Below are 12,683 nucleotides of genomic sequence, written 5' to 3'. Positions count from 1 at the left end.
TCAGTTCAGACTCCCTTGTACTCCCTTGTAACATAGGAAACAGTTTACGATTATGCAACATGGCCATAAAAGATTGAGAGGACTAACATGAAATCAGCACACAGGTAACTTTGTGAAAACAGACACGTTTGTTAAAAAGTATTAAAGGAAATGTGATCTTACCTTTACTTAGTCGATCTTTTCTGGGTAGGAGCGGTGTCTGTATGGCTTGTACTTGTTAATTTAGTTAATAATACACAGAAACTTCACTGGTTCACACTGAACAGGTGTACTGAGGTATGTGGATTGTCTAGGAAAGTGGCAGCGCTTTAGACAATGGCGTGTTCAGCTAAGACTCCGCCCTACATGTTATTTGAGTTGCACTTCAACTAATCCACAGCAAGGCACCAGGAAGAGGTGGAGGTTGAATAAAATATAAAGTGTTCACACAAATCTGCTATAAATGTGCTAAAATCACAGCTTCATTTATTTATAATAGGCCTATTTATAGTTTAAACTGGTTGTCACAGTTTGAATTGATGCCACTGGAAACCTTTCAAGTTTTCTGTCGAAATAGTCTCGTACTACACGTATGTTCTTGAGATGAAAGAGGGCTTAAGACGGCTATCTAGTTTGTTATCAAGTAAGTCAGAAAGCTACCTAACCAGAAGTTGGATACAAAGAGTAAGTTTTTTATTTTCATCAGGTCATCAGTCAGTTCCCTTTGTCATGTACGAGGAGCTGCAAAGAAGCGGTTAATAAAGATTGAGTTGAAGTTCAGTCTGGCAGTCGGGGCCATTCTGTTGTCCATATGCTTTATTGCCACCTGTGCTGTTCCCCCTGCTGATCCACCCACTGCACCACCTATGATCCCATAGAGAACCATCCCTCCTGGGCCCTCTATAGACCCGGCCAGCGCACCCATCACAGCCCCCACAACAAAACCCGTCCCCAGGCCTCTGACTAGGGACGTCCTGAGCCAGCTGTTGTCGATCTCCGCTTGAGCTCTAATCTCTGCGCCAATATTAGCCGTATAGGCATCCTTCTGGAAGTACAGCTCCTCTTCCATGTATTGCTTTTCCATCTCAGCCCATGCCTTCTCTATCTCTGCTGCTCGCTGCTTCCTAAGCTTATTCTCCTCCTTCTTTACACAGTCCTCTGCCTTCTGGAAAGTTCTGCTGGAGAAGTAGCCTCCTCCTAACGAGGCAACCATCAGCTCTATCTTCTTCAACAGCTCTCTGTCCTGACTTCGATCTCTCCAGTTCTTGTTGAAAAGGTGAAAGCGTCCACCGTACTTCTCGATGAGTTCTCGCAGATGCCAATCTGTCTTCTTCACCCTATCTTCCAAGGCAGCTCTATTCTGATTTCCTTCATAGGCCAGGAGGACCATGGCGTGTTCCAGACAGTGTCTTCCAAAGCGTTCCCTCATCAGTCTGGAGGTTCTCACATCATTGGGGGAGATTTTCTCCATGTCAAAGGCAACAAGAAATGCATGGGGACCAGGTATACATAAGCACTTGGACCTCCTTAGCTCCATCTTCCTCTTAGGTTTAGATATATCCTTATCATAGATGTTTGGTCCATTGATCACTGCCACTCGTCTACCAGCCAGCTCACCGTTGTTCTTTATGCTGCCAGAAAGGCTGGTGACATCCTTAGAAAACACCTGTCTCCCAAGTATGGAATTGGTTAGTAGGAACTGAGAAGGTCCACTGCTACCAACCACCATGAGCCTTAATTCTATGGCACCACCTTTAAAAATGAAAAAAAAAAACAAACAGAAATTCAATTGGGATCAGATTGATAAAGATATATTTTTTAAGTGTGTAATAAACTCAGAAAACAATAAAAAAAAATGTCAAAAGAAGCTACAATATCAGCAATTAACATCATTAACACCATATTGTTTGTGTTTGTCTTATTTTATACTTTTTCTGATATCAATGCAATGCAAAGCATGTTTGAAAAGGGCTGTGTGTGCATGTGTCTGGTTCATCCTACTTTCTGAACATAACTTATGGTACATGTGTGCAGTAAAATCTAACAGTAAGTAGGGTAGTTTGATTTTTATTGTTAAAGTTAAACCCAAGGTTCAACTCCTCCTTCTCCACCTTTAGGTATTTTCCCACAGTCCCTGCCTGACATGCAACTTGAGAATATTCCCCTTTGTGCCTTTGTGCCTAGAGCAAAGAGAAACCACATCAAATCCTTTCTTTGTCATGTTTTCATGGTTAATGGAAAGCCTACCTTTCTTCCTTGTATCCATTTGGCAGCTTCACATCACAGATTCAGTAGTTTGTTTTTTTTTTTTTAATTTGGAAATTATTAAAACCTTTCCTTGAACCGACTTCACACATTTGAGTTCGGTGAAAATATATTCCTGTGTGTTTCTCGTCTCTCCCTCTGTCTGCCTCACTGTATCTGCTGATTAGATAACTGGTCACTAGATTTTACATTAAGTGGAAAATGACCTCAGGGCTGGAAGCTGGCAGTGAACATATTCACATTTATTGACATTAATATTAATCTATGTGTAATTAAAGCTTTAGATTTATTACTGATTGAATGTATGAACACTGTCTTATTTTGGAAATTATATTGCAGTAAATTTTATTATTATTAATCCTTTATTTATCCAGGTAAAAATCTCATTGAGATTAAAAATCTCATTTCCAAGAGAGACCTGGCATCATGGCAACAAAATGAGAGCAGGTATACATGCATGCGTTATTTGTTTTGATTTGAATTATCAAGTGAGGATCACACTCATCTGATGATGAGTAGCACCGACATGGATCCATGATTGCAGTCATATCAGAATGATGAAGACATTTATTGCCTATAATCCTGATTTATATTTTTAATCTTTAGTTAAAAAATAATCCGTTTTTAAAGCAGCTGTTCTAGGCTGTGTTACTGTCTGTGTGCTAGGCTTCGGAAAAATCAATATCTCATTAGTTAGTTTCATCGTGTGTTAGTGGGACACACATTTATTTTCCAAATATAGACTTGTGTCTTTATTTAATGTATCAGCTATGCTCATAAGAATTCCCACATAATCTACCAGTGGATCAGCCCAACCATACCCTTGAAAGTCTCTAGGTTGTCTTGACTATGGTTACATGTGTCGGTCCACTGAGTTGGTGCCAGATATTTGTATTATTCAATTCAATTATATACATTGCCAAATCACAACAACTCTAGCTTTAAAGCGCTTTATATTGTAAGGTAAAGACCATACAATAATACAGAGAAAACAGAGGAAAACCCCAGCAATCATATGAACCCATGAGCTATGGCTTTGGTGACAGGAGAGGAAAAACTTCATTTTAGGAAGAATAAACCTCCAGCAGAACCAGGCTCAGGGAGGTACAGCTATCTGTCGCAACCAGTTGGGAGTGAGGGTAGGAAGACAGCATAAAGACACGCTGTGGAAGAGAACCAGATATTAATAATGACTCATGATTAAATGCTGAGTGATGTATAAACACTTAAAAAGGTAAATTAAGAAGAAACACTGAGCATTGTGGGAATCCCCAAGCAGCCTTCCCACAAAGGGAAGGTTTACATTAGGACTGAGGGTTATCTGATCCAGCCCTAACTATAAACTTTAAGCCTTAAAAAAAAGTTTTAAGCCTAATCTTAAAAGTAGAGAGTGTGCCTGTCTCCCAATGTCTCAGAGCAGAGTGCTCTGTAGAGGTGATAGAGTACTGTGAGGTTTTTAAGATAAAGTGGGGGCTGAGTATTCAAGACCTTTTATGATAGGATCAGAATTGTAAATTCGATTCTGGATTTAATAGAGAGCCAATGAAGACAAGCTGTCTCTTTCTGGACCCTGTCAGAACTCTTGCTGCAGCATTTTGGATCAGCTGAAACCTTTTCAGAGAGTTTTAGGACATCTTGATAATGCTGAATGTAGTTCAGCCTAGAAGTAATAACAAGCAGTTGAACAGGTGTGCCCAACAAAGATTACTTATGATTCATAGGCTCCTAAATAAACTGCATCATTTTCAATATAAGGCCCATATAAATCATATTTTAATCAGAAATAGCCTAAAATCAGCCTCTAAATCATAGAATACGTACTAACAATACTATTCACCTTCCAGCATGTTGTCAAATTTGAACCATTTTAAACTTTGACAACAGCAAAAATACCCTACGTGTTATAAATATTTAATACTGTTTGATTCTTTTGCAAATTTTATATATAGTGAGTCTATTTGGGGTCAGATTTGACCTGTATCTATCCAAATGTATTTCAGATTCACTACCATTAGTAAAATCAAGGAAAACTATGAATTTTAGGGACTCTTGAAACTTCAAAACTGTGTGTGCCTTGTCTGTTATGGGGTGGTGGTGACAGAGTTCAAGGGCCACATTTGACCAGGTTAGTGCAAAGAAAGAATAGGAGTTATAATATATAACCCTACATGACAAGCAGAGGTCAAAGAGTGCCTTGATGCCAATGATTACCAATTTCACTTCACAGAGAGAGGGTTCCTGGTTAAATCCTGGCTAGGGCCATTCAGTATGAAGTTTAAAGGCACTTTGAATGGTTAGAGTGGAAAATGCTATATAAATATGAGTGTATTACAGTTAGACCTGAAATGTCAAAAAAAAAGAAAAGAAAAGAAAAACAAAGAAATAATTCATTTTGATAGTCTCATAGTTACATAACACATGTGCAAGTCCCACACAAGCAAGGAGTTCATTAATGTTGCGATAATAATGATAACTGCAGATGGTACTTACAGAGATTTGTTATGACATAACATTGATCGTAGTGTTTAATGGTTGTAAAGGTCATACATGGTTATATAATAAATCCCAAGAGTTCAAGGAGTTTCTTTCCATTTCTACTTTAGCGTTAGAATATATTTAAATCCTTACCGCTGCAACGTTTTCACGTTTTGGGTAAAACTGGAAAAGATGTTGTGTGAAAATACATATTTTTCACCAAAAGCAAATGTTGCAAACCTAAAAACCTGGCTGACCCTCTTGTGCTTCGGGTATTTCTTACTGTGGTAAAACAGCGCCCCGCTGTGGCCAAACCGGGAACATGAAGAGGAAATCGCTCCATGTATTTCCGGTTGGAGCGACTTGACGGCACCTTCAAATAGCGTAAATACAAAGTGAATTTACGCTATTTTGTAGCTACTTTGTTGTCACAGAAACGCATACCGTTTGAGTGATGAAGCCGGGTATTGAAGTAACCTCTGGTTCGGGTCGGAGAATGTAATCTCCCGTGGCGAAACAAACGCTGTCTCCAAAATGATGAGACGCACATTAAATGCGGTCAGTCGTGTCCTCCCTCCCCGACTGCAGCACTTCTCGGTCGGAGAAGTAACCGAAGATGTGTCTGAATGTGCGGCTTCTCCACAAATCACAGAGCGCGCGTCTCTTTATGTGCACGTGAGCTATAGCTTCTTTTTCTGAGAACATCACGCGCACATGTATCCGTAACTGCATGTTGACTCACCTGATTTAAGCATAAGTGGGCTGTGTCATGACTATAAGGTTCTTCCTCCCCCAGTGGCCTTACTGTCTCAGGAGGTGCTCCTACTGCAATTTCAATAAGTACATATCCAAAGAGAACAATGACCATATCATGACTAAGTGCCTTCAGATGGAGACTGAGACACTGCTGCGACTCAGTCAAGTATCCTGGTATGTGCATTTATTAAACCTGACAATCAGTAACTGTAAACTGCAGCTGAGATCACACTCTGGTTTTCATTTGTAGCATCACCTCAGTGTTCTTTGGAGGTGGGACTCCAAGCCTGGCCCACCCCTCCATCTTTGCTGCGATCCTCGAGACTGTTTCCAGGCAGGTGAATCTCTCGGATGAGGCCGAGGTCACCCTCGAAGTCAACCCCACTCCTGCGGGAAAGTCCAGGTTAGAGGACTATTGCCGTGCCGGGGTGAACCGATTTTCCATCGGGGTCCAGGTGAGCGTAATCCTCGGGTGCTCATGAAAGCCCATGGAAAAGCAGGGCCTTCCAGCTGTTTTACTCAAAGCATTTAGTGGTTGGTTGCAACGTTACACTCAAGGCCTATCATTGTGTTCATGTTTTTTTTAAAATTCCCTCTTCTGTGTGATGACATTTATTTAAAACGCACTTTTTGAAGTTTAGTCCTGTCAGGTCCAAATCACACATCTAGGGTACCAGTGCTTGTTTCTTTTGCTCTGCATCATAGACATGAAATTGCATGCAATGAAAATTGCAATTTGGATTTTATATTGTAGATTTCAGTTGGAACAGAGCTTAAATGTGTTTTCAGAGCTTAATCTTTCCATCTGTCTATCTCCTGACTCGATAATATTGGAAAAATAACACAATTCAAAAATGTTGACCCACTTATATGTATTATGAGGTGATGTAACTCTGAAAATTGCATTAATAATTTGATTCTGAAAGGGTAAGGTGAGAACTTTTTTCATTTTATGGAACAACTCTGATCAAACTTTCTATCTTCAGTCTTTGCAGGATGAGGACTTGAAAAGTCTGGGAAGAGACCACGACTCCCACGAGGCTTTGCAGACTATCGAAGAGGCCAGGAGGCTGTGCCCTGGTCGGGTGTCGGTGGATGTCATGTTCGGACGTCCCAAACAAACCGTTGAATCCTGGGAAATAGAGTTGTCTGAGCTGCTGAGGGTGTGTGATGATCACGTGTCTCTGTACCAGCTGACCCTGGAGCGAGGCACTCAGCTTTTTAAACAGGTTGAGTGCGGTGCAGTGACGATGCCCTCCGAGGATGTGACAGCAGAAATGTACCAGCGCGCCAGGAAGACTCTGCACCAGCACGGCTTTCAACAGTACGAGGTGTCGAATTTTGCAAGACATGTAAGTCTTTGCTGTAACAAAACCGTACTTTAACGCTTCACCTTATCATGCATCCGTTTTATACACAAAAATGATATGTTAAATCGAAGGAAGGTTCGGAGAATGAAAAGAGAAAATAAATAAAAGAAAAACACTTCCTTGGTACACTTGTTTAAATGCTTATTAACACAAATACCTAGCCAGCCAATCAAGTGGCAGCAACTCATTGCATTTAGGCATGTAGACACGGTCAAGACGACCTGCTGAAATTCAAACTGAGCATCAGAATTAATAGAAGAGCGCTGATTTCAGTGACTCACAATGTGGCATTGTTATTTGTGCCAGACAGGCTGGTCTGAGTATTTCAGAAACTGCAGATCTGCTGCGAGTTTCCCACACAACCATCTCTAGGGTTTACTGAGAATGGCCTGAAAAAGTGAAAGTACCACTCAGCAACACTTCCTTGGTAGAAAATGCCTTGTTAATGTTAAGAGGTCAGAAGAGAATGACCAGGTTGACTTGAAGGCAACAGTAACTCAGATAACCACTCGTTACAGCCAAGGTTTGCAGAAGAGCATCTCTGACTGCACACCACACCAAATCTTCAAGAAGCATGCCAGATACCATCCTGTCAGCTAACAACTGGAAACTGAAGCTACAATTCCCACGGTCTCACCACAATTGGATAATAGAAGATTGAAAAATGTTGCCAGATCTGATGATTCTCAATTTCTGCTGCAGCTTTCGGATGGTAGGGTCAGAAATTGACATAAACATGAAAGCATGGATCCATCCTGCCTTGTAGCAACAGTTCAGGTTGTTGGTGGTTTATAATGGTGAACGCCACAGTCTATGTGAGTGTTGTCACTCATTGTGTCCATCGCTTTACGACCAGTGTCGTCATCTTCTGATGACTGCTTTCAGAATAACGTGCCATATCACAAAGCTCAAGTCATCTCAATCTGACTGATAGTGGCTTCACTGTTTACAGTTCATGCAAAAAAAAAGTCTTCCTTCACTCTTAATTGTAAAAAAACAAAATCCGTACAACAAACTACATGTTCAGTCCTCTGTTTTATAGGCATCCATATTTTTCTTGTATAATTTAGAGTCATCGGATGTTTTCGAGGTTATTGAGCGAGATTTAAATGTCCAGTTCTATCGAAAACCAAAGATTTATATTGTTTTTCCCCAGCAGAGTCTACTAAGTTGTATTTTTAAGCTTCTTTTTAACTTTGTGTTTGGTTTTCTGTCTTCATTAAATCTCCGTAATATGACAGTTTTACTATTCTCCCTCATAAACACTCAGTAAATGTTTTTCTCTGTGTAATGTAGAACTCAGTGAGTCATCACAATATCAGCTACTGGAAAGGCAACCAATACATCGGTGTCGGCCCAGGTAATACTTAGATGTAAAGCACTAAATCACTCCGGTTATGCTCCTGTTGGAAACTGTGCTTTTTATATTGTTGTCTCTGACACAGGAGCACATGGGCGGTTTGTTCCTCTGGGGGAGGGAGGTGTTGTTCGAGAGGCCCGGACCCAGACTCTGGAGCCTGACGTGTGGATCCGTGAAGTGCGGCATTGGGGACACGGGACGCGGAGGCGGCTTCAGCTTGGCCATCTTGAATTGTACGCCGTTGCACTTCCAGGCAGAGACAGATGCCCAGAAATGCTCTGAGCATGTGAAATGTAGCAGTGAAGTCTGAGACAGTCCACAGTGTAATTTATCACACTGAGCGTTGAGTCCGTGGCACATGTGCTTGTTCTCTCAAACATTCTGTCCTTGTGAGATGCTATTATGAGACTTGTATTCAGGCCTTTTACTCTTTCTGTTCTGTCCTTGCTGTTCTGTATTCAGTTTAAGTTATGAAAGATGTTTGCTTGGCAGATTGGAGGAGGTGTTGGTGATGGGAATGAGAATGACTGAGGGCATTAATCATAAGGTAAAGCACACAAAATAAATCTTTCATTGTATTTTCTGTCAGGGCAGATAATGTTCAGTTCGCAGAGACTTTTTTTTTTTTTAAATTATGTTAACAGCACTGGGAGATGTTCAGCCCACAAACTGGCCTCGATGAAGTTTTTGGTGAATCCATTGTCGTCCAAGAGTTGCTCCAGAGCGGACAGCTGATTCTCGATGACAGGTGACTTATGATGTTTAATTTTCTCTTTAAGTTTCCTTACCTGTGCGGAAGCCAACCTAACAATTGTTTTTATTATTTGATAATATTTCCCTTATTATATAACTGTTTGGTGCATGAGGTGACAGAAAATAAGGGGAATAGTCTGTTCTGATTTCCCCAGCACACGGTATTTAAAACGTCTCTACAGCTTGAAGGTTAAATCATTTGTGTCTTTTTTTTTCTTTTTTCCTTGTCAGGGGTCTGAGGTGCTCCTGGGAAGGACTGGCCTTACTGGACAGCATCCTTCCAGCTCTCCTGGTGGAGCTGGAAAGACAAATTTCCCCCAAAGCCTCACAGGGACCACTCTGAGTCTGCTGGCAGACAAACCAAGAACACCTCCAACCTTCAATGACACAAATGTTTATAAAGCAGATACGCTCGTGGCTGTCAAAACATATAAAAACCAACAGTTTTGTTTGGTACACCTTTTAAACGTGTTAGTGAAGGCTCTTCATCATTTTCCATACCATTGCAAACGTGACTTTATCTTTAATGACTGCAGCCCAGCAGCGATCGAGCATATTGTGTTATGTCCGTGTTGCCTCTCCCACCGGTTAGAACGAGTCTTGGATTTAAGTCTCCAGATGCTTTCATGCAGTCATTACTACAACGGATACACTTTGCACTAAAGCTTTAATTGCTGCTGTTGCTGTCGTTTAATCATAATTATACCTCTGACAATAAACAGGAAATTATTTTGGATTGATGTCATAGTCTTTTGAGCAAATGTACACGGTGAGTGGGAAGTTTTAGAGGGTGAACAAATTATATTATACCAAGTAAAGCCTCCGAGTAAGCAATCATTTTGTTCTCGGACTTGATTGATATCACTGCAGGTGCTGCATGTCTTCTCAAATCCCTGGAAATCATACCAGATGGATGAACATTAATTTCCTGGTGAGTAAAGGGATATCTATATATATATATATATATATATATATATATATATATATATATATATATATATATATATATATATATATATATATATATATATATATATAGCTTTAAACTGATCCCAGCTCACTTGTAAGTCTCTACATTTCGTAATCACTGTCGAGTTTGCCTAAAAAGAGCTTTGAAATGTGGTACTCCTGGAGAGAAGTGAGACATTTGTGTTGTGCATACAATAAAACTCCCCCTCATGAGAGAATAAATAATAAATATTTAGTCCATTTAAAAGGATTGAGTCTTATCTCAAGGAACTTTACTGTCATGAGACATATTCAGACATTATTATTTTTCCATGAACTAGGTCTGGAAATACAGATCTTTATGATTCAACTGTGTATTGAAAACCCAGCTAGTGCCCTGTCACTTAAAAAGTACATGCGGGTACATCGGCACCTTTTAAACCTTGTTTGTAGATTGAAATCTGGTGACTGGAGGCATGTTGAGCACCAGTTTGAGATGATTTAAGCCTTAGCAGCCATTAGAAGATGGGTTCACTGTGATCAGAGGTACTTAAATCCCCTTTCGTTCCCATTCTGATGCTCATTTGTGAATGTACCAGACAAATTTGTCAATAAACTTTTAGTTTATCTTTCCAAAGTGGGTTTTATTGATCCACTTCAGTTTTACTGTTTGGAGAGGTTTATTTTAAGCAAATATACTGAACTTCTTGTCAGTGTCAGTAATATTAAATGCCGAGTTGAATAATCGTTGTGCTCTCTCCATGGTGCTGATCTCATTCCGTCTCTCTCCTTTCGCCCACCTTCCCCTCTTTAATAAATCATGCGCTATCACTCATTGTTTCCTCCAACTGCCATGGTGACACACAAGCGCGTACACCACCTCGGCTGATTAATATGCATTGTAGCACCTCTGTACTTTAAGCCATTCACTAAGCCGTGGGCGTTCTAAACAAACCGTGCAAAAACTCTCGAGACTGACAACAGATACTGGAAGATGTTGAAGGTCTGCGTTTGAATCATCCACCCATGGCTCTGAACTCCCTCCCACACTCGAGGTTTTTACATCATCACTCGAAGAGAATTGACTGCTTACGTCAGTGTGCGTAATCTGGCCGTGCCCGTCTCTTTGTGAAGAGATTCTTAAATTTTTTGTAACAAACGGAAGGATGGAAAGCAAGGACACAAAACACGCAAGATAGTTGGAAATATTCAGCTTTTATTACAGGGTTATAGAACAGGGATATACAAAAAAAACACGATAAGAATGCACTGGTCCAGCCAGGTGCTACAGAGTATAACTCTTTACGTATACCATATTGCAGCGTACTACTACAATTTGTTTGTCGAGAAGTCTCACAATTCATTGAATCTGACACTTCTCGGGTTTGTTGTGTTTGGTGCTTGATCCAAGCACGAGTTGCAGGTCGCTGTTGAAGCTCGGGCGGCGCGCCAGAGGGTCCACTGCGGCACAGGGCGCAGAGAGTACCCGCGTACGGCTACCCCTCCTGCCTCGCTGGCCGACGTACAGCGACCGGTAGGTGAGGATGGGTATGACCTGATGTCGCGATGGACTAGTCTCGTGAGGTAGTCCACCCAGAGAGGCAAGGGCTCTGAACATCGCGTCCAGCCCGGTGCCGGTTTTAGCAGAGGTTTCGAAGAATGGGATATCCTCGCCGAGGATTTTCCCCACGTCTGGCCGTCTCACGACTCTCTCTGAGTCTAAGTCCCCTTTATTACCGCATACAATGACTGGCACTCCCACTGGCTGTTTTAATTTCAGCAACTTTGCCTTAGCAGCTTTGATTTCGCTGAGCAGCTCACAGGCTTCACTCAGAGATTCTCTGTCATCCAAACTGAAGACGAGCAGAAAAATGTCACCTGGAGAGACAAAGAACATCAGATGTAAATTAAGGTAGTTAGCATTCATTTTCAAAATATAAAAAAACAACATCCCTTAAAAACAGATTTAATACAGCACTGATTCCTAACCTGTCAGGATGGATAGTCTGCGTTTGGCAGGGAAGTCCCTCTCACTTGCCGCATCCAGAAGATCGACCTGGTATGCCTCTCCTCCTATGTGGAACAGCTTTCTGTGGAAGTCTTCGATTGTGGGCTCATAGCTCTCCTCAAAGTCTTTCCCCATGAACCGCCGGAGAATGTTTGTTTTACCCACTCTGGGCGCACCAAGCACAACTATTCTATGACAATTTCTGGGCTTGGTCAAACGCAACTCCAGCAGGTCCACGGACCTCTTCGGGAGTCGATCAGCCGACACTTGCCGATTGCCAGAACTTGAGGATCTACTCACAACTATCCTCGTATCCTGCTGTCTCCAGCACCCCTTAACCTTTTTGACGAGCCCCATGCCTGTCGCTACGTTTGAGACTTTGGGGTGCTGGAGCACTGGACCGAGTGAGGTGCTCTGAAGATCTGGGTGCGTAATGCTTGATTGTAGATGCCCGGTGAGAGAGTTCAACATTTCGAGAATGCCATCAACGGGAAGATAAAACTTCTCAGTTGTGTTCATCTCTTGTGCTCTTTCAAGAGTCTCCAGTCACCGAGAGGCAATCACAACCTCACCAACCCAGTTGCTTTCCCATGTGTCCAGCGAAACAGAGCCGAGTGTCATCTCTTATACACCCACAGTTTCTGCGTCAGCAGGCTCATTCAAAATGCATTCCTTTTATAGAAGCACGGAGCCCCCCACGGCCCCCGCTTGTGAAAAATATTCCTTTGGAGGAAGACAAAAGTGCTAGATTGGTCTAGAAATATACAGT

General features: G+C 41.5%; 3 protein-coding genes across 3 annotated transcripts; 1 reads left to right on the top strand and 2 right to left on the bottom strand.

The window, feature by feature from the left end:
* Window positions 1-706: 706 nt before the first annotated feature.
* On the bottom strand, window positions 707-2,245 carry LOC146633826 (GTPase IMAP family member 9). The gene is made up of 2 exons (XM_085352552.1): window positions 2,227-2,245; window positions 707-1,731 (listed from the first exon to the last, which is right to left on the bottom strand). The coding sequence occupies exons 1-2, from the start codon at window positions 2,243-2,245 to the stop codon at window positions 707-709; spliced, it is 1,044 nt and encodes a 347-aa protein (XP_085208678.1).
* Window positions 2,246-5,083: 2,838 nt separating this feature from the next.
* rsad1 (radical S-adenosyl methionine domain containing 1) lies at window positions 5,084-9,339 on the top strand. Its single transcript, XM_085352551.1, has 9 exons — window positions 5,084-5,394; window positions 5,516-5,649; window positions 5,726-5,930; window positions 6,462-6,827; window positions 8,142-8,205; window positions 8,291-8,438; window positions 8,698-8,752; window positions 8,850-8,953; window positions 9,190-9,339. Exons 1-9 carry the CDS (start codon window positions 5,254-5,256, stop codon window positions 9,299-9,301), a joined length of 1,329 nt encoding a protein of 442 aa, XP_085208677.1. The 5' UTR covers window positions 5,084-5,253; the 3' UTR covers window positions 9,302-9,339.
* Window positions 9,340-11,266: 1,927 nt separating this feature from the next.
* rasd2a (RASD family member 2a) lies at window positions 11,267-12,433 on the bottom strand. The gene is made up of 2 exons (XM_085352549.1): window positions 11,896-12,433; window positions 11,267-11,784 (listed from the first exon to the last, which is right to left on the bottom strand). Exons 1-2 carry the CDS (start codon window positions 12,431-12,433, stop codon window positions 11,267-11,269), a joined length of 1,056 nt encoding a protein of 351 aa, XP_085208675.1.
* Window positions 12,434-12,683: the final 250 nt, after the last annotated feature.

Source organism: Diplotaxodon limnothrissa, linkage group LG4, assembly GCF_057381915.1.
Source record: "Diplotaxodon limnothrissa isolate DT_005_m linkage group LG4, D_limnothrissa_male_GT1.1, whole genome shotgun sequence".
Lineage (NCBI taxonomy): Eukaryota > Metazoa > Chordata > Actinopteri > Cichliformes > Cichlidae > Diplotaxodon > Diplotaxodon limnothrissa.
The sequence above is the reverse complement of the archived record's forward strand: the minus strand, read 5'-3'. Positions and strand labels throughout refer to the sequence as shown.

Excerpts from the sequence above, each read along its gene's own strand:
- rsad1 (XM_085352551.1), top strand. The coding sequence starts at position 5,254 with ATGATGAGACGCACATTAAATGCGGTCAGTCGTGTCCTCCCTCCCCGA. Across the intron at positions 6,828-8,141 it reads TGTCGAATTTTGCAAGACAT|AACTCAGTGAGTCATCACAA; the intron begins GTAAGTCTTTGC and ends TGTGTAATGTAG. Across the intron at positions 8,439-8,697 it reads CAGCTTGGCCATCTTGAATT|ATTGGAGGAGGTGTTGGTGA; the intron begins GTACGCCGTTGC and ends TTTGCTTGGCAG.
- rasd2a (XM_085352549.1), bottom strand. The coding sequence starts at position 12,433 with ATGAACACAACTGAGAAGTTTTATCTTCCCGTTGATGGCATTCTCGAA. Across the intron at positions 11,785-11,895 it reads CAGACTATCCATCCTGACAG|GTGACATTTTTCTGCTCGTC; the intron begins GTTAGGAATCAG and ends TTGTCTCTCCAG.